This window comes from Telmatherina bonti, assembly GCF_933228915.1.
Source record: "Telmatherina bonti genome assembly, chromosome: 12".
NCBI lineage: Eukaryota > Metazoa > Chordata > Actinopteri > Atheriniformes > Telmatherinidae > Telmatherina > Telmatherina bonti.
Window position 1 is genome coordinate 760970 of NC_136610.1, and position 20164 is coordinate 781133.

At 45.7% G+C, this 20164-nt stretch overlaps 1 protein-coding gene across 2 annotated transcripts; it reads right to left on the reverse strand.

Moving 5' to 3' along the window:
* Window positions 1-1080: 1080 nt before the first annotated feature.
* LOC306763114 (dolichyl-diphosphooligosaccharide--protein glycosyltransferase subunit MAGT1-like) lies at window positions 1081-20010 on the reverse strand. Of its 2 annotated transcripts, none has more exons than XM_079249819.1 (10): window positions 19878-20010; window positions 18424-18593; window positions 18241-18358; window positions 10836-10976; window positions 10623-10763; window positions 8151-8240; window positions 4498-4561; window positions 4324-4398; window positions 2208-2298; window positions 1081-2137 (listed from the first exon to the last, which is right to left on the reverse strand). In XM_079249819.1, the coding sequence occupies exons 1-10, from the start codon at window positions 19956-19958 to the stop codon at window positions 2122-2124; spliced, it is 987 nt and encodes a 328-aa protein (XP_079105945.1). In that variant the 5' UTR covers window positions 19959-20010; the 3' UTR covers window positions 1081-2121. The 2 variants fall into 2 exon arrangements, with proteins under 2 accessions (XP_079105945.1, XP_079105946.1); XM_079249820.1 differs by lacking the exon at window positions 19878-20010 and adding an exon at window positions 18901-19039.
* Window positions 20011-20164: the final 154 nt, after the last annotated feature.

Below are 20164 nucleotides of genomic sequence, written 5' to 3' on the forward strand. Positions count from 1 at the left end.
TAGAACTACAATAATAGTAATAGTAATAGTAGAACTACAATAATAGTAATAGTAATAGTAGTACTACAATAATAGTAATAGTAGTACTACAATAATAGTAATAGTAGAACTATAATAATAGTAATAGTAATAGTAGTACTACAATAATAGTAATAGTAGAACTACAATAATAGTAATAGTAGTACTACAACAATAATATTAATAGTAGTACTACAATAACAGTAATAGTAATAGTAGTACTACAATAACAGTAATAGTAATAGTAGAACTACACAGTGAAATGAGTGTGGTAAAGAAGCTAAATAAGCCCTTTGATGTTTTTAACCCTTTCATACATCGTGGTCCTGTAGGGAAGCCTGTTTACAAGCTTTTCTCTGCTTAGTCATGAAGGTATTTCTGTAAACAAACCACCTCAGTGTTTTTTTTTTTTACAAAAATGTTTCATTGTTTTATTATTAATTAATGCATGAAAGGGTTAATGAACTTTAAGTTTCTGTATTTACTTTTCAGTGTTATTTTAATGTCCAGCAATGAGGCTTGAAGTTCATAAAAGTGTCTCCATGGTTCTTTGAATTTGCAAATGTGGATTTGATTTAGAACTTGCTGTGTTTGTTTTTGGTCATTTCTGTGCTATAAAACTATTAATCTATAGATGTATTTGTAGATCTACATGTATCAGCCATGTTTTTGTTCCATATCTGCATGACAAATTGACAGCAAGTCGTTAGGGGAGGACCACCACTTACTCTGTTCCACTTAAAGCTCTGTGTATTTGTACATATAGAACGTATCATTACTTTGTCTTATTTACATATTTCATGACATACATGAACCCATTCCACGTTTATTTCAGCTTAAATTGACCAAACTGATCTGAGGGTCAGACAGGACCCCCTGGTGGGCTGGTTTTGGCCCCCAGGACTCATGTTGGACCCCCATGAACGAAGACTTTTTGTATCTTTCTGAATGAACCTGAAGTGGATCAGAGGGTTTTATGTGCCGTCTTCTCCCAGCAGGCGAGGCGGACTGGATTCAGACAGGGAGCAGACACATTCATCGTTCCTCTTTTATTGCCTGTGGTCACATGCGACCAGTTGGGAAGGAGACGTGTTTACAAGCATGTTAGTGGTTTATTCCCAGCAACCTCCTCAGACACCGCCACCCAGTCCTCAGCCAGTCCCTCCAGGTCCAACCAGACCCAGGGTGGCACGCTTCGTCCTGCGGTGGATTACAAGGCACAATGTCTGTGTGTGAACACACACACCTCCGGGTCAAGGCACAGCGTCTGTGTGTGAACACACACACCTCCGGGTCAAGGCACAGCGTCTGTGTGTGAACACACACACCTCCGGGTCAAGGCACAGCGTCTGTGTGTGAACACACACACCTCCGGGTCAAGGCACAGCGTCTGTGTGTGAACACACACACCTCCGGGTCAAGGCACAGCGTCTGTGTGTGAACACACACACCTCCGGGTCAAGGCACAGCGTCTGTGTGTGAACACACACACCTCCGGGTCAAGGCACAGCGTCTGTGTGTGAACACACACACCTCCGGGTCAAGGCACAGCGTCTGTGTGTGAACACACACACCTCCGGGTCAAGGCACAGCGTCTGTGTGTGAACACACACACCTCCGGTGTGTGGCCGAAACAACACAGCTGATGTCCAAAATTGCTGCCACGATTCTGAAAGGTTGGTGTTGTCTGGTTGTGTCGGGTCCAGATGGTTCTGCCGGGTCCGGAGATGGTTCTGTCGGGTCCGGAGATGGTTCTGTCGGGTCCGGATGGTTCTGTCGGGTCCGGATGGTTCTGCTGGGTCTGGATGGCTCTGCCGGGTCCGGATGGTTCTGTCGGGTCTGGATGGCTCTGCTGGGTCTGGATGGCTCTGCCGGGTCCGGATGGTTCTGTCGGGTCCGGATGGTTCTGTCGGGTCCGGATGGTTCTGCTGGGTCTGGATGGCTCTGCTGGGTCTGGATGGCTCTGCCGGGTCCGGATGGTTCTGCCGGGTCCGGATGGTTCTGTCGATTCCAGGGATGGTTCTGTCGGGTCCGGATGGTTCTGTCGGGTCCGGATGGTTCTGTTGGGTCTGGATGGCTCTGCCGGGTCTGGATGGAACCGGTTTAACCCATCAGGAAGCTGTGAGAAGGAAGAGACGTTCTCCGTCAGACGGTTCCTGCGTTCCTCCGTCCACAACAGCAGAACCCACCTGTACGGGTATCCGTGGTACTTGGCTCTGAAGATGGACAGCAGCCAGCTGAAGAACAGCATCACCAGCCCGATGCCTGCTACACACATGACTGACACACACACACACACACACACACACACACAATCCACCATACAATCCAGATTAAACAGATCCCCTATACAATCCAGATTAAACAGATCCCCTATACAATCCAGATTAAACAGATCCCCTATACAATCCAGATTAAACAGATCCCCTATACAATCCAGATTAAACAGATCCCCTATACAATCCAGATTAAACGGATCCCGTTTACAATCCAGATTAAACGGATCCCGTTTACAATCCAGATTAAACGGATCCCGTTTACAATCCAGATTAAACACATCCCGTTTACAATCCAGATTAAACACATCCCGTTTACAATCCAGATTAAACGGATCCCGTTTACAATCCAGATTAAACACATCCCGTATACAATCCAGATTAAACACATCCCGTATACAATCCAGATTAAACAGATCCCCTATACAATCCAGATTAAACAGATCCCCTATACAATCCAGATTAAACGGATCCCCTATACAATCCAGATTAAACAGATCCCGTATACAATCCAGATTAAACGGATCCCGTTTACAATCCAGATTAAACGGATCCCGTTTACAATCCAGATTAAACGGATCCCGTTTACAATCCAGATTAAACACTTCCCGTATACAATCCAGATTAAACACATACCGTATACAATCCAGATTAAACAGATCCCCTATACAATCCAGATTAAACAGATCCCCTATACAATCCAGATTAAACAGATCCCCTATACAATCCAGATTAAACAGATCCCCTATACAATCCAGATTAAACAGATCCCGTATACAATCCAGATTAAACACATACCGCATACAATCCAGATTAAACAGATCCCCTATACAATCCAGATTAAACGGATCCCCTATACAGTCCAGATTAAACGGATCCCGTTTACAATCCAGATTAAACGGATCCCGTTTACAATCCAGATTAAACGGATCCCGTTTACAATCCAGATTAAACGGATCCCGTTTACAATCCAGATTAAACGGATCCCGTTTACAATCCAGATTAAACACATCCCGTATACAATCCAGATTAAACAAATCCCCTATACAATCCAGATTAAACAGATCCCTTATACAATCCAGATTAAACAGATCCCTTATACAATGCAGATTAAACATCCCGTATACAATCCAGATTAAACAGATCTCGTATACAATCCATATTAAACAGATCCCGTATACAATCCAGATTAAACAGATCCCGTATACAATCCAGATTAAACAGATCCCGTATACAATCCAGATTAAACAGATCCCCTATACAATCCAGATTAAACAGATCCCGTATACAATCCAGATTAAACAGATCCCGTATACAATCCAGATTAAACAGATCCCCTATACAATCCAGATTAAACAGATCCCCTATACAATCCAGATTAAACAGATCCCCTATACAATCCAGATTAAACGGATCCCGTTTACAATCCAGATTAAACAGATCCCGTTTACAATCCAGATTAAACGGATCCCGTTTACAATCCAGATTAAACACATCCCGTATACAATCCAGATTAAACACATACCGTATACAATCCAGATTAAACAGATCCCCTATACAATCCAGATTAAACAGATCCCCTATACAATCCAGATTAAACAGATCCCCTATACAATCCAGATTAAACAGATCCCCTATACAATCCAGATTAAACGGATCCCCTATACAATCCAGATTAAACGGATCCCGTTTACAATCCAGATTAAACGGATCCCGTTTACAATCCAGATTAAACACATCCCGTTTACAATCCAGATTAAACGGATCCCGTTTACAATCCAGATTAAACACATCCCGTATACAATCCAGATTAAACACATACCGTATACAATCCAGATTAAACACATACCGTATACAATCCAGATTAAACAGATCCCCTATACAATCCAGATTAAACAGATCCCCTATACAATCCAGATTAAACAGATCCCGTATACAATCCAGATTAAACACATACCGTATACAATCCAGATTAAACTGTTATTTGATTTCGTCAGATGAAACACTGGAATAATCCACATGCGCTTACCTTTCCTCTTTCCGATGTCCAGGTCAGAGGTCGCCGCCTCACACATCAGAACAATCCCCATGGTAACAGCAGCATCTGACAACAGTCAAGGCTCAGACTACATCCTGCAGACAATCTGACCAAGCCAAACCAAGTGTGTGATCTATGGAGTGACCAGGTCCAGCTGAAGGATACTGAAGAGCAGGATGATGTGTGTCTCTGCCACAAACTGGGCCTGGCTGCTGCCATGGATGTAACTCTGAAAAGACAGATGAAATCCTCTTCATTTTCCTGGTTTTCCTGCTGGAAAGTAGATCTGGCATCAGCCTGCGACATTCTGGCTGCTCCCTGGCTGGATGATGGACTACCAGCTTCCCTCCAGACTGTCCACAGACAGGTGAAGGACAGACAGCTGTCCACTCCTGTCCTGAGAAGCTGGAAACTCTGGACCTTCACCAGCAGCTGATCATGGTTGCTATGGGTTTTGGGTTATGAAGCTCTAATGAGAACCTGGCTCAGGGAGGACGGCCCCCCGTCTGGACTGGTACATCAGGTTGGCTTTGGTTGGACCACTGTCGCCACGCGCAAACTGAAGTCATGATTCAATGCAGTCTTTATGCTTTCCTTAAAGCTGGGGTTGGTTATGTTGGGGAGCTAGCAAGATGTAAAAGTGGCGCCCTGTCTTGGCTCCTCCCCGTGCATTGGCCCCTCCTCCTCGTGTTTTGGCTCCTCCCCCTGCATTGGCCCCTCCTGCTCATGTCTTGGCTCCTCCCCTGCCTTGGACTCTCCCCCTGTCTTGGTTCCTCCCCCTGCCTTGGCTCCAGCCAAGAGTTTTTACAGATTTACAGTAAATTGAGGACTAACTATATTTCTTTTTGTTGATGATTACAGGATGGATAGACTACAAACAGGACGAGGAACCGCTTCACCCAGAGAAAATGTCTCTCAGTAACATTACCTTCCTAAGCTTTAACTAAGTTATTCAGCAAAGGTTTGGACCAAGATGTGGATCTCCTGCTTGTACCATGTCACTGCCGGGATGTCCTCCCAGGACCACGTCATACCGTTCCTGCTGCAGGTGACGGCAGCATGGTTGCAGTCATGTCATGAATCACTTCTGGATCCAAGACAGTTTACAGGCATGCTGTGGTCTGCCCTTTACAATGTTTTCAGTCCAGAAAGTTCAGCGCGCCGTGAAGCTAAATGTTGGCTTGACGGCGTCAAGTCCAGTTTTCTGCTGATTGCAGGAATGATGCTAGTTACCTGAAAGAAACTGCTGAACCAGAATCAAACTATTTACAAATACTTTTCCAACAATCAAATATAACAAAGTGGTTCACACATTACGAAAAATAAACTATAAACATCAGCCCCTGATTGGACCTGATTGAGGCGATTGCAGATGTTCTGAGGGACAACATAACAGAAGAAGTGGGTGTTGCACTGTTTGTTGATGTGGAGGTAGACGAAACCACAGACATCACAAATAAGGCCCAACTCTCCATTGTTTTAAGATACATGTCTGGCAGTGAGGTGAAGGAGGCTTTTCTGGGCTTTGATGATGTCAGTGATGACAGGAGAGCAACAGCAATCGGCAGCTATAACATGGGTGTCCTGGACCAGTTAGACAAGCTGGTCGCACAGATGGTGCATCAGTTCTGGCATCACAGCTAAACGGAGTGCAGGCAAAGATCAGAGAAAAAGTACCCGAGGCATTGTTTACTGACTGTTACGGCACAAACTGAACCTCGTCCTCTCGCAGTCTGCACAGGTGATCCCAGAATGTAAAGTCTTTTTCAAGCCTCTGGAAGGCCTTGCTGCTTCTTTCAGCAGTAATCTGCTGGATGAAGCGGTCAGAAGACTCGTTCCACGCGCAGCAGCGACCCGGTGGACCTCCAGGCTTGTTCAGACCGTCCTGTCCCACTATGCAGAACTTCTGGAGGCGTTCAGGCTCATTCAGGAAAACCCTGATGACTGGGATGGACCAGCTCTGACTTTGGCCTCTGGTTTCAGCATCTGGCTCTCCAAAGCTGCTTCCTCCTCATGGTGTACGGCGCGGTTTTCACAGAGACAGACGCATTGTTCCGTGTTCTTCAGGCCAAGGTGATGGACATAGGATTCTGCTCTCTACGGGTCAGAGACACGATGAAAGCCTTGATGAACCAGCGCGAGTCCTTTGACTCATTTTATGCGCAGTTTCAGCAGCGGTGCAACGTGCTGAGCTTGGTGCACAGCGACACGCAGCCAGCGGGTGGATGGAGCCACGTCAGCTGTTTTACCGCGTCCTGGATAACATCAACTTGCACATGGAGGCCAGATTCAAGAACTTGGGAGAGCTGAATTTTCTGACTTTAATCAATCATCGAAATTTTGATGAATTGTCAGCCAAATTTGATGATGCAAAACTGCACAGCCTTGCTAAATATGGGAAGAATTTTGATTTTGTGAGGCTAAAGGCCGATCTTATTGGCCTGTACAGCTCACAGATGACCAGAAACACGTCACCCCATGAACACGACCTAGAACACACTGTTCCTGAGGCTGCAAAACTCTTGAAGTTGGCGTTGACCATTCCAGCCACCACAGCATCAGCGGAGAGGTCTTTTTCAACCTTAAAACGGATCAAAACCTACAGCTGCAACAGGACAGAGCGAGGAAGACTTTCATCTCTCGCTCTGATATCGATTGAAAAGGAGAGGCTCATCAAACTGAAGGCAAACACAGAAGAGTTTTAAAACGCTGTGATCAGCAACTTTGTCCAGAAAGACAGGCGCATGGAGTTCATCTTAAAGTAAGGTTAAACTCTTCCCTCCCTCTCTGTTGTTATGGCGGTGTTCACGTGTACGCCACGTGTAAGCCTTGTTTTGTTTTATGGATCTAAAATACTGACATGAATTTTTTTTTCTTTTAAAATTCTTAAACCTTAATAACCGTGTAAATTGCATAACAACGGCACGAGGAGCTGCACATGGGTGCAGTAGAGTATTCTTGTAGTTGTTGGTGTTGCGTTCAGGTATTTTTACATAAAATGTCTATCTGGGGTGTGGACCCTTGAGATCCCGACGTTTCAGCGCCGCAGACAGCTCCGAGTTGGCAGTCTCTCTACTTATTGCATTTGGGAAACAATCAGGCTGAGCTGTCATCAGTTGCGTAAACGTGGACGGTCCATACGGCTCAGTTGAATTTGCTGAGCATTAAGTTCGTAAGATTCTCCGTTATGATTCACGGGAATTTGGGGGATGTGGCAACTTCTAACTTGTATGTCGGAAAATTTAGCACTTCTGCTCTGTATTCTGTGTCCTGGTTGATTAAATTAGATTTCCTTTAGATGGCTGTGTAGAGGAAATGTTCTAAGAATCTGGGAGTTTTTCAGGAATAATAGTTTTAAGTGCTGTTATATTACAAGCAATGATACGAAGCATTGGCTGCTGCACTTGGTGCGGAAAGGCTGGTTTGCTGGATGGGTATATTGCCAGTCACAAATGGCTGTGCAGACGTATGTCCAAGCTCATGCGTGCTCGCTGCTGTGCGAACGAGCATGTCCATGAGTTTAGAGCGGGGATGGTGCGCACAAAAATATTTTCACAAAGGCATATAACCATAATGTTATTTATCCTACTGGTTGTTGTGACGTAAAATTATTGTGAGAATCTGACGTTTTGTTAGATTAAGTAGGGAGCTTTTATAAATGATCACTTCATTAAAAAAAAAAACAAAAAAAAAAACATATACATATATATATATATATATATATGTATTTATAGATATATATAGATATCTACTAAGGTAAACAACTGATCAGCGGTCTACTAAGGCCCATGTCGAACAGCTGTGTGTTTGTGTCTCACCACTTGTCCAGTATTTGGGTTCTTATGTGCATATGGTGGTCCTCGGATGTGGTTCCACATCTGGCCCGAAGTCATGATGAGAGTGAAGCACTGAAACACAAACACAGGGACATGACACACCAGCAGAGTACCTAGTATGTGACAATAGAGGCAGAGGACTATGGAGGACCTGGGGGGTCTTTGGAAAAGCAAAACAGCATTTTCAAAAGAAGTAATTATTTGTGAAATAAATATATATTGCTTAATATGATTTCAAAATAATCAATTAATTCATACAATAAAAAGCTAATGTTTTGTAATAAAACATGCATCTGTTCATTTCCTGCCACTTATCCAGGGTTTGGTTGCAGGGGCAGCAGGGGCCCCCGGGGGACACGGTCGAACGCCTTCTCTGCGGCCCAGGGAATCCTGATGCCAGGTGTACATATGGACACTCTTATGTTGGAACATGGTGTTCGTTATGGACAATCCATGATGAGCACAGAAGTCCAATAACAAAACACCATTTGGGTTCAGAGGGGGGGGACCATGCCTCCCAGTCACTCCCCTCCAGGCCTCACTGTCATTGCCCACGTGAGCATTGAAGTCCCCCAGCAGAACAATGGAGTCCCCAGAAGGAGCACCCTCCAGCACTCCCTCCAAGGACTCCAGAAAGGGTGGGTACTCTGAACTGCTGTTCGGTGCATAAGCACAGACAACAGTCAGGACCCGTCCCCCCACCCGGAGGCGGAGGGAAACTACCCTTTCATCCACCGGGGTAAACCCCAACATGCAGGCACCAAGCTGGGGGCTGATGAGAATGCCCACACCTGCTCGGCGCCTCTCACCATGAGCAACTCCAGAGTGGAAGAAAGTCCAGCCCCTCTCGAGGGTTCTGGTTCCAGAGCCCAAGCCATGCGTCGAGGTGAGTCCAACTATATCTAGCCGGAACCGCTCAACCTCGCGCACAAGCTCAGGCTCCTTCCCCACCAGAGAGGTGACGTTCCACGTCCCTAGAGCCAGCTTCTGCAGCCGGGGATCGGACCGCCAGGGTCCCCGGCCCAACGTGCAGGCATCAAGGCGGTGACCCCTTCCGGGCAAGGGAAAATTTAACCGCATGGTCTAAGGTTGCAACAATTACTCGGTTAACTCGGGTAAGTCGAGTACAAAAATTGATTGAGGCAAATTATTTGCATTGAGGCTCAGTTTAATTAACATCACGTGGTGATATATTTTAATATCTGCATCATGGCATCATTCTCAGACCACTGCGCTGTTCGGAGGGACGACATCACTGCTTCAGTAAACATATAAAACTTCTAAACATGTATAAAATCTATAAAAGCAGAGCCTGTGGCCTACGGTGTGTGTCTGTACAGTCTGACTGTTTCAGCCGGACTGATGACGGACATTTCCACCAGCAGCAGCGAGCGCTTTGCTTTCTGTCTGAAGATCCTCGTTGCTTTGGTCTCTAATGGCAGAGAATGAAGAAGAGGGGAGGAAAAGACCGAAAAAGTTGCAGTGTGGGACCATTTCACACTGAAAAAGACAGAAAACGTAGTGCAGTGTGTGTGCTGTAAAGCAGGTCTTAATGCTGCAGCAGCTGAAACGCTTTTAATCTTTTAAAAGGCAGAAATTCGCGATTGGTTGAGAGTTGTTTCTCCACACATTGAGCGCGTGCACAAACACGTCGGCACATTTTAAAACATGATACTTCTAAAACATTTTAAACATATCATTTTAAAACATTTTCCTCGTGCATTAGGTAGTAACAACACATGTAACAGCTTCACAGATATACATTTATAGATTTACTCTGGTTGAGTTTCTAGTATTTGTTTTACAAATTATAATAATTTTTTTTTTTTTTTTTTTTTTTAAAAACTCGATAACTCGAAAAAATAATCGACAGAGTATCCGATTCCAAAAGTACTGGATAGTTGCAGTTCTACCATGGTCGTCGTCATAGGAGTCTAAGCCGTACTTAGTCTGGTCCCTCCCCTAGAGACCTGTTTGCCATGGGTTTGCCAGGGGTTTACCAGGGGCATAAAGCCCCCGACAACAGCTGCTTGGATCTTCAGGACACACAAACCGCTCCACCACGATGAAGGGACGGCTCACGGACATTTTAAATTGAAATGTTAAAAAGGAATTGCAAATTGAAAAATTGATTCATGATTAAATACTGTGATTTGTAAATCAAATATTGAAAGGAAAAATCATCCAATTCCTAAATTTAGTTAGAAATGTCTTTTCATTTCTTCTGTATAAAAAGATTATTCCATTTTTTTCCCTTGTTGCATTTCCATTCAGCTTTCATTTCAAATTATGACCCATTTTATGAGGGTCACCAAGAAAAATCTTCTCCATCCAGTCCACCCTACTGGTAAAGATCTGAATGTGCAGGTAACCCATCAGCCAGAGGAAGTATGCCTTTTTCACGACACTCATCATTCGGAACTTTCCTGGTACTTGTTGGGTTAACAGTGTTACCAGAGCAGAGAAGGCCCAGACATTCCTGTTGAACAGAAACTCCAAGTTGTGTCTCCGTAGATACGCCAGTCCTCCAATCACAGCCAGCAGGAATCCCAGCAGCAGAGGTCCAGCGTAGTTGGGTGGACGGATGACCCGGATCTGAAACACAGCATCATCCTCATCCAGCTGCTGCTGTGGGACAGAAAGTCCTCATGTGTGTGTGACACTGACCTGGACGCCCGTGCTGTCCGCCACCCATCTGGCCAGCTGCTCAGCTGAAAAGCCTCGGACTTGCAGCTCATAGGTGTCGGATTTGCGGGGCTTCCCTTTGGATGGGAAGTGGAGGAAGGTCGGAGCAGAGTTCATATTAAGCTGCAAACACACACATGGAGTGAAAGTGTATTGTGTGTGTGGTTGAGGACTTCAGTCATACCACTAGACCTTATTATCCAATCCAATCCACTTTATTTATAAAGCACATTTAAAAAATAAAATATTGCCAAAGTGCTGTAAAGAGCCAAATATCACAAAATAAAAATAAAATTAAATAATGTCGTTAAAATAATAAAAACAGGTTAAACAATCAAAAATAAATACCCAATAAAATAATTAAAAGGAGAAATAAAACAAACTTGAACCAATTATTGAAATAATAGCAACTGTGAATGCCCATTTATTGAACTATGCTGAATGATTGAAATGACATTGCATAAGTATAAGAAATTGAGGGGAAAAAAAAAAAAAGCAAAGTTAACATATTTTCTAACTGCCCCACCTCGGGATCGAACCCATGACCTCCTGTATTGAAGCACACTGACGTCTCTCACTACACCACGAGCACTCCAAGTTACATCTTGGAAAAAGCGTTATAATTTTTCCCACGTCCAGCAGGGTGGAATTAGCAGGATTGCACAAACATGTGCATGGTTGAACTGAACTCCAGTAAAGATGTGACAGACTTTATTGTTCGATGTGAAAAACTCTTTTAATGTGTTTAAAATTTATCAAAGTGTTGAAATGTTGCAGGGAGCATTGTTGGAACAAATCCTTCATATTTAACTGGGACATTTGCAAATAAATTCCTTTTCTCCTTGAAGTGTGCCGCTCAGACCAACAGTTCACACTGAGCAGCCTGCAGAACTGCATGTCATCACACAAGCAGCAGCCGACAAACAACAGAGCTGTATGTTAAATGGAAGCCGAGACAGAGCAAACCGGACGGTGAAACAGATAGACGCTGAGCCAAGCAAAGTCACATCTGCTCACCAGTATTTTATATTTAGTCTCTGGTAAGTTGAAATGTTAAACAAACACAGTGATGTTTTCCCTCTTACATTCTCTACAGACTTGTCATTGCGTGCCTCGCGGCCGCGCTGCAGCAAAGAAAGCAGCGCTTAGCGTTTAGCCTCGTGAACGTGTGTGAAAGTTGGTAGCTGCGTGCTATTTACACAACTTCTGAATACTTATTATTATTAGTTAGGGCTGGGCGATATGACCTTTTAGTCATATCCCGATATTTTTATGGCATGTCACGATATACAATATATATCTCGATATTTACCTCAGCCTTGAATTAATGCTTTGGTGCATACAATCACATCAGTAAGATAATTTTGTGTCTCCATTAAAACATAATTATTCATACTGCATTAAGATATGCTGATTTTAAACATTCATGCCAAAAGGATGAAATTGTAACGAAGCAAACTGATCAAACCATATTTATTGAACAGTTAAAGCAGTGGCAGAAACATGTCATTTTAAAACAAAATAAAGTGTCTTTTCATGATGTAATAAATGCAACGTATGAAAATAGGTGCCAGCTGCCAGTCAGATCTGGCAGGCCCAAACGTGTTGTGAGGGTCTGCTGGGAACGTCTGGCTGAGTCCCCTGTCAGAGCGAGCTTCAACTCCCACCTTCAGCAGAGCTTCAACCATGTCCCGAGTGAGGCGGGGGACATTGAGTCTGAATGGGCTGTGTTCCGTGCCTCTATTGTTGAGGCGGCCAGCCGGAGCTGTGGCTGTAAGGTCGTTGGTGCCTGTCGTGGCGGTAATCCCAGGACTCGTTGGTGGACACCAACAGTGAGGGATGCCGTCAAGCTGAAGAAGGAGTCCTATCGGGCCTTCTTGGCCTGTGGGACTCTGGAGGCAGCTGATGGGTACCGGCGGGCTAAGCGGCATGCGGCTTCGGCTGTTGCCGAGGCAAAAACTCGGGCATGGGAGGAGTTCGGCGAGGCCATGGAGAAAGACTTCCGGACGGCTTCGAGGAGATTCTGGTCCACCATCCGGCGGCTCAGGAGGGGGAAGCAGTGCTCCATCAATACTGTGTACAGTGGAGATGGGGAGCTGCTGACCTCAACTCGGGACGTTGTGGGTCGGTGGAAGGAATACTTCGAAGACCTCCTCAATCCTACCAACACGTCTTCCCATGAGGGAGCAGAGCTGGTGGACTCAGGGGTGGACTCTCCTATCTCTGGGGCTGAAGTCGCTGAGGTGGTCAAAAAGCCCCTTGGTGGCAAGGCCCCGGGGGTGGATGAGATCCGCCCGGAGTTCCTTAAGGCTCTGGATGCTGTGGGACTGTCCTGGCTGACACGCCTCTGCAGCATCGCGTGGACATCGGGGACAGTACCACTGGATTGGCAGACTGGGGTGGTGGTCCCCCTTTTTAAGAAGGGGGACCGGAGGGTGTGTTCCAATTACAGGGGAATCACACTCCTCAGCCTCCCTGGTAAGGTCTATTCAGGGGTCCTGGAGAGGAGGGTCCGCCGGATAGTCGAATCTCGGATTGAGGAGGAGCAGTGTGGTTTTCGTCCTGGTCGCGGAACAGTGGACCAGCTCTATACCCTCTTTGGGGTCCTGGGGGGGGCATGGGAGTTTGTCCAACCAGTCTACATGTGCTTTGTGGACCTGGAGAAGGCATTCGACCATGTCCCCCGGGGGCTCCTGTGGGGGGTACTCCGGGAGTATGGGGTACCGGACCCCCTTGTACGAGCTGTCCGGTCCCTGTACGACAGGTGTCAGAGCTTGGTCCGCATTGCCGGTAGTAAGTCGGATTCGTTTCCGGTGAGGGTTGGAATTTCTAGGTGCAGCCGAGGTGTTGAGGGAATCCGGCTTGGTGGCCTCAGGATTGGGTCCCTGCTTTTTGCGGATGACGTGGTCCTGTTGGCTTCATCTGGTCGTGATCTCCAGCTCTCGCTTGAGCGATTCGCGGCCGAGTGTGAAGCGGCTGGGATGAGAATCAGCACCTCCAAATCTGAGACCATGGTCCTCAGCCGGAATAGGGTGGATTGCCCTCTCCGGGTCGGGAGTGAGGTCCTGCCTCAAGTGGAGGAGTTTAAATATCTCGGGGTCTTGTTCACGAGTGAGGGAAGGATGGAGCGTGAGATGGACAGACGGATCGGTGCGGCGTCTGCAGTAATGCGGACTCTGCGCCGGTCTGTCGTGGTGAAGAAGGAGCTGAGCCAGAAGGCGAAGCTCTCCATTTACCAGTCGATCTACGTTCCTACCCTCACCTATGGTCATGAGCTGTGGGTCGTGACCGAAAGAAGGAGATCTCGTATACAGGCGGCTGAAATGAGTTTCCTCCACAGGGTGGCCGGGCTCTCCCTTAGAGATAGGGTGAGGAGCTCGGTCATCCGGGAGGAGATCAGAGTAGAGCCGCTGCTCCTTCGCATCGAGAGGAACCAGTTGAGGTGGCTCGGGCATCTGGTCAGGATGCCTCCTGGACGCCTCCCTGGTGAGGTGTTCCAGGCACGTCCCTCAGGGAGGAGACCCCGGGGAAGACCCAGGACACGCTGGAGGGATTATATCTCTCGGCTGGCCTGGGAACGCCTCGGGATCCCCCCCGCAGAGTTGGCAAATGTGGCTGGGGAGAGGGAAGTCTGGGCTTCCCTGCTTAGGCTGCTGCCCCCGCGACCCGACCCCGGATAAGCGGCAGAAGATGGATGGATGGATGGATGGATGAAAATAGGTGCTCATATCGAACAGGTAGACATGAGTTTAAGAATGAGCTTAGAATGCAGTGTTTTAGCTTTGAGTGATATTTTGGAGTTTTTTCTGGTGGATGGACTTATCGGCCATTATATCAGCTCCCTATATCGGCTCTAAAGTCTTTATATCGGTATCCGTATGAAAAAAATCCATATCGGTCGGGCCCTAGAACATATCTCTGAATGGGCTGAAGAGTTTGATACCTGAATGGTTGAAGTGAGACAAACGGTGTTGGAAGAGTAGCGTTTCAAAGATTTAGCAAGAAAAGACACTGGAGACCAGGACCAAGACAAACCGGACACTGCAAACTGGTGCAGAGCTCCGAACCCCCGTTGAAGTCGTTTTCAGCTCATTATGCAAAACGTCCAATCTGGATTGGGTTTGAAAGACTTGCATCCAATCACAAGGCTGAACTTATTTTTACAAAATGCTAAATATCTCAAAAACTCCAAAGATTTCAAATAAAAAAAATTGTTGCACACAACTCATGCAGTGTTAAAAGCCAAAGAATAAAAGTGGGCCTATAGATGAGACTTAAAGCACTCCACCATGGGGGCAGCTCGGACATAGAGGGGCAGAGCTTTCCAGAGTCTTGGAACGACTACGGAGAACACCCTGTCCCCTCTAGTCTTCAGTCTCGGCTTGGGTACCACAAGCTGGGACTGGCCCCCACACCTTTAGAAGTGCAGACTGCAATGAAAAGCTTTGTAGCCCGACTGAAGTGGGTCTAAAACACCATTTGTGTCCAAAAACGGCAACAGTTTAGCAAAGACACATTTCTCCAAAATCTTAGAGACCATATTAGAGATAGGGCGATACTAAGTTGATTGGGTCAAGGCCAGAATTTTTCCATCAGCGGTTCAACAACAGCGTTTTTACAAAATATGGTCCCAGAGACCAAGCTCTTATTAATTTCTCCCTTATGAAGGACCCGATTGTGCCCCAAACCTCTTTAAAAAAAAAATCGAGAAACGAAAAATCATAAGACAGGACAAGGTCCAAAGTGTGTCCCTGCACCTGTGTTGGGCCACTAACATGCTGTGTCAGATTAAAAGCATCAATCAAGTCCATAAACTCCCCGGCCATGGGCTTGGACAGGCAACACACATGCACATTAAAATCTCCAACAATCAAAATCCTGTCATAACATGTAAGAATAGAAGCAACAAACTCATAAAAGTCTTTGATACAATTTTTGTTATGTTTCAGTGGTCTATAAATGACAGCACACAGAAGGCGATCAGGTATGATGCATTCACAGCTCAGAACAACTCAGTTCAATAGAGGAGAAAGACCACTTTGTGAAGCAGTTCTTTAAGACATAGCTATACCTCCACCATGACCAGTTTCCCTTTGTGTGTTGATAAAGGTAAAGCCAGGAGGTAACAGCTCTGAGAATGCAGTGGACTCACCAGTGCCGATCCAGGTTTCAGTTAAGAATAATACATCCAAGGATCGCGATGTAAAAAAGTCTTGAATAATAAAAGTATTGTTCACCGCGGATCTTGCATTCACGAGTGCACACCTCGTATCAGCCACCTTCATCATATTGCCACTTGAGCTGCGTGGCTCAGCGGCCTGAGGTTACCCAGGAAAACGCCTCCTGAAACCCGGCGAGGAGAACAATGAGGGCACAATATGAGGAGATCTGATACACTGTCCAACCAAGGGGGACTAGCCAAGCGCCGACAGGAGCAAGAATGCACCGGGAGACATAGCAGTGAAGACCAAATCGCATCTGGCGATTGGGTTAGCAGGGCCTTCAACTTCACAAGCCTGCCAGCTCGTACTCCCTGACATCAACGTTTCCTGGTTAAAGGGGCGTTCACTCAGAGAAGGAACTACGGCAGATCAGCCAGGTAAAAATAATCAGATTTTTTTAGCATCATAAATGGCACATGATTGCACCTTTTCTGATTTTCAACAAATCCTGACGGTTGGACACCAGCAGTGAGTCAGTGCAACACATCAGCAACACAGACACTCCGGCGCCATCATACTTATTTAAGGGCCTGAAATACATAGCAAATACATAAATGCTAAATAATTACTTTCACTAAAAGTAATTCAGGTGATCAATCAAGATTTATTATCATTTAACCTTAATTCATTCATGTTCCATAAGACTCAATTAAATGTAGGGCTGGTGCGGACTGGAGCCAATCTCAGGCATTAGCAGGCAAGAGGCTAGCCCTAATTTAATCTTAGAAAACTTAATAAATACATTTTAAATATTTTAGAGTTGGTTTGATCTGTAATTAGTGCTGAGAAGCTATTTAAAAAGTTTATTCAGGGTTAATCAAATTGTTCTGTCCAAAATTCATTGATTTGCAACTGGTTTGTTGAAAACTTCTCTGTATTCCCTTTTATGGCCCCCGTCACCCCACCCGAAGGCAAAGGGAAGCTACTCTCTCGTCCTCCAGGGTAAACCCCAATGTAAAGCGGCGAGCCTGTTGACAAAAACAGAAGCTGATTTTTAAATGCAGCAGCAGTTGACATGTGTCCCATAATCCTCCATTTTACGTTTTATTGTCATAAAATCCAAAAAGACCAAAAAGGATGAAAACTAAAAGATTTACTATTTAGAAGGAAGCAGCTATATGCACAGAGGTAAAAGCAGCTGCAATCAAAGATCTATAACTGACTCTAACCAGCTACAGACCCGTCTCTAACCAGCTACAGACCCGTCTCTAACAAGCTACAGACCCGTCTCTTACCAACTACGGCAGGTCAGGTGGGATATCATCATTAAGCTTAAAAGTAGCAACAGAAAACTACAAGTAACCTAAAAGTACCCAACAAGTGCCCAACAAGTCTCCAACAAGCACGCTACAAGTACCTTCCAAGTACCCAACAAGTGCCCTGTAAGTACCCAACAAGTGCCCTATAAGTACCCAACAAGTGCCCTATAAGTACCCAACAAGTGCCCTACAAGTACCCAACAAGTGCCCTACAAGTACCCAACAAGTGCCCTATAAGTACCCAACAAGTGCCCAGTAAGTACCCAACAAGTGCCCAGTAAGTACCCAACAAGTGCCCAGTAAGTACCCAACAAGTGCCCTACAAGTACCCAACAAGTGCCCTATAAGTACCCAACAAGTGCCCAGTAAGTACCCAACAAGTGCCCTACAAGTACCCAACAAGTACCCTACAAGTGCCCTATAAGTATCCAACAAGTACCCTACAAGTACCGTACAAGTGCTGTACAAGTACCGTACAAGTGCCCTACAAGTACCGTACAAGTGCCCTACAAGTACCGTACAAGTGCCCTACAAGTACCGTACAAGTAGCCAACAAGCACGCTACAAGTAGCCAACAAGCACGCTACAAGTGCCCTAAAAGTACCCAACAAGTGCCCTAAAAGTACCCAACAAGTGCCCGACAAGTGCCCGACAAGTGCCCTTAAAGTAGTCAACAAGTACCGTACAAGTACCCTACAAGACCATGAACCTGCTGATGGGTGGAGGAGTGTGTGTATGAACCTGCTGATGGGTGGAGGAGTGTGTGTATGAACCTGCTGATGGGTGGAGGAGTGTGTGTATGAACCTGCTGATGGGTGGAGGAGTGTGTGTATAAACCTGCTGATGGGTGGAGGAGTGTGTGTATGAACCTGCTGATGGGTGGAGGAGTGTGTGTATGAAACTCACCATCTGGAAGACATCTGATCCTTCATCAAAGTCGACTGAAGCGAAGAAGACCTTGGTGGTGAAGGCAGAGGAGTAGCGCCACGAATTAGCCAGCACCTGGAACTCCTCTGCAGCTTGTCTGACAAGAAAAGAGGCGGTAAAAAGGAGTGCACAGGGGTGGAAATGTGCGCCGATTGTGCTAACCTGCACACCCCGCACTGCCTGTGCGGCTGCAGCGCAGTGAACATGATGAACACTGAGTAGTTTCTGGGAGGAGCCTTGACGAAGCGTCGGAACTTGTCTCCATTCATCCGGATGACTGACCGCTTCGAGGCCCAATCCATCATCTGGGTCACCTTCTCTGCCAGCAGGGTCTGTTCGGGACACACACCAGAACCTCCGCTAGTGCCTTAACGCAAAACTTTACCGCCTTTACAGAGACTTTCAGCAGCCTAACATGCTACATGCTAACATGTAACATGCTACAAGCTAACATGTAACATGCTACAAGCTAACATGTAACATGCTACAAGTCAGAAGGCTAACATGTAACATGCTACAAGCTAACATGTAACATGCTGCAAGCCAGAAAGCTAACATGTAACATGCTACAAGCTAACATGTAACATGTTAAAAGCAGAGACTGTATACAAAAGATGGGCAGAGCCTCCGTGACATCACCTGTAGGTTTCTGAAGAGCTGAATTGAAGCTCGGTGGGCAGTTCCTACCATCGCCATGTTGGCAGCGTCATCTCGCCCGGAAAATACAAATATGGGCAAAGAGGTGGAGCTGAGAGAGGAGCCATGAGCGTCATGGTGGATGATTGACATCGAGCCAACTCCGAGCTTTCTGTAGCTAAAAGCTAACCCGGAGATAACAGGAGTTACCCAGCTAGCAGAGGTAAGTGGGCTAAAGCTAAGTCACATTGTTTACCGGCTAAAAACCGCAGTTGTTCTACGTTCTTCTCACTTGATGCCAGAGATTGGTACCTGTCAATCAAAACGACACGCCCCTAAATTTGCCAAACTTCGAGATTAAATTATTTTAATTAGCATAGGCTTCACTTTTAACTGCCGGAGGTTGCCGCTTGGTTACAAGCCAACAAGCTAATATGCTACAAGCTAACATGTAACATGTTACAAGCCAGCAGGCTAACATGTGACATGTTACCAGTCAACAAGCGAACATGCAACAAGCTAACATGTTAAAAGCCATCAAGCTAACATGTAACATGCTACAAGATAACATGTAACATTCTACAAGCCAGCAGGCTAGCATGTAACATGCTACAGGCTAACATGTTACAAGCCAACAAGCTAACATGTAACATGCTACAAGCTAACATGTAACATGTTACAAGCAGCAGGCTAACATGTAACATGTTATAAGCCAGCAGGCTAACATGTAACATGTTATAAGCCAGCAGGCTAACCTGTAACATGTTATAAGACAGCAAGCTAACATTTTACATGCTACGAGCCAGCAGGCTAACATGCTACTTGTTACAAACCAGCAAGCTAACATGCTACATGTAGCATGTTCAGGCGTTAGCATGTTCAGACGTCTAGCTCCCAGCGGCTGCAAACTTGGGAAGAGTGGCGAAAACTTCCCTCAAAACGAGGGAAGTTGCAACTTTCTAACTTCCAGACTACGTTACCTCTTTCTTCTTCTGCGCATCACTGATCTCGTTGTGGAAAACCAGCAGAAGCAGCAGAGAAATGACAAGTTTGCCAAACATTCTGCCAAAATCTGCGCTGGGCACGCGACCAACTCCTGTCAGCTTCTCATTGGTCAGCCCGGCTTCCGTGTTTACAAAAATGGCGCATGCGTTGTATATACAAACACACACACACACACCCACACACACCTATGTATGTATATATATATATATATATATATATATATATATATATATATATATATATATATATATATATATATATA

Bases quoted from the DNA above. Each gene is read 5' to 3' on its own strand.
- LOC306763114 (XM_079249819.1), bottom strand. From the start codon at position 19,958: ATGTTTGGCAAACTTGTCATTTCTCTGCTGCTTCTGCTGGTTTTCCAC. The intron at 8,241-10,622 runs GTAACACTGTTA...TTTGTGTTTCAG, and splicing joins TCTGGGCCTTCTCTGCTCTG to TGCTTCACTCTCATCATGAC. The intron at 2,299-4,323 runs GTAAGCGCATGT...TGTGTGTGTCAG, and splicing joins GGACATCGGAAAGAGGAAAG to TCATGTGTGTAGCAGGCATC.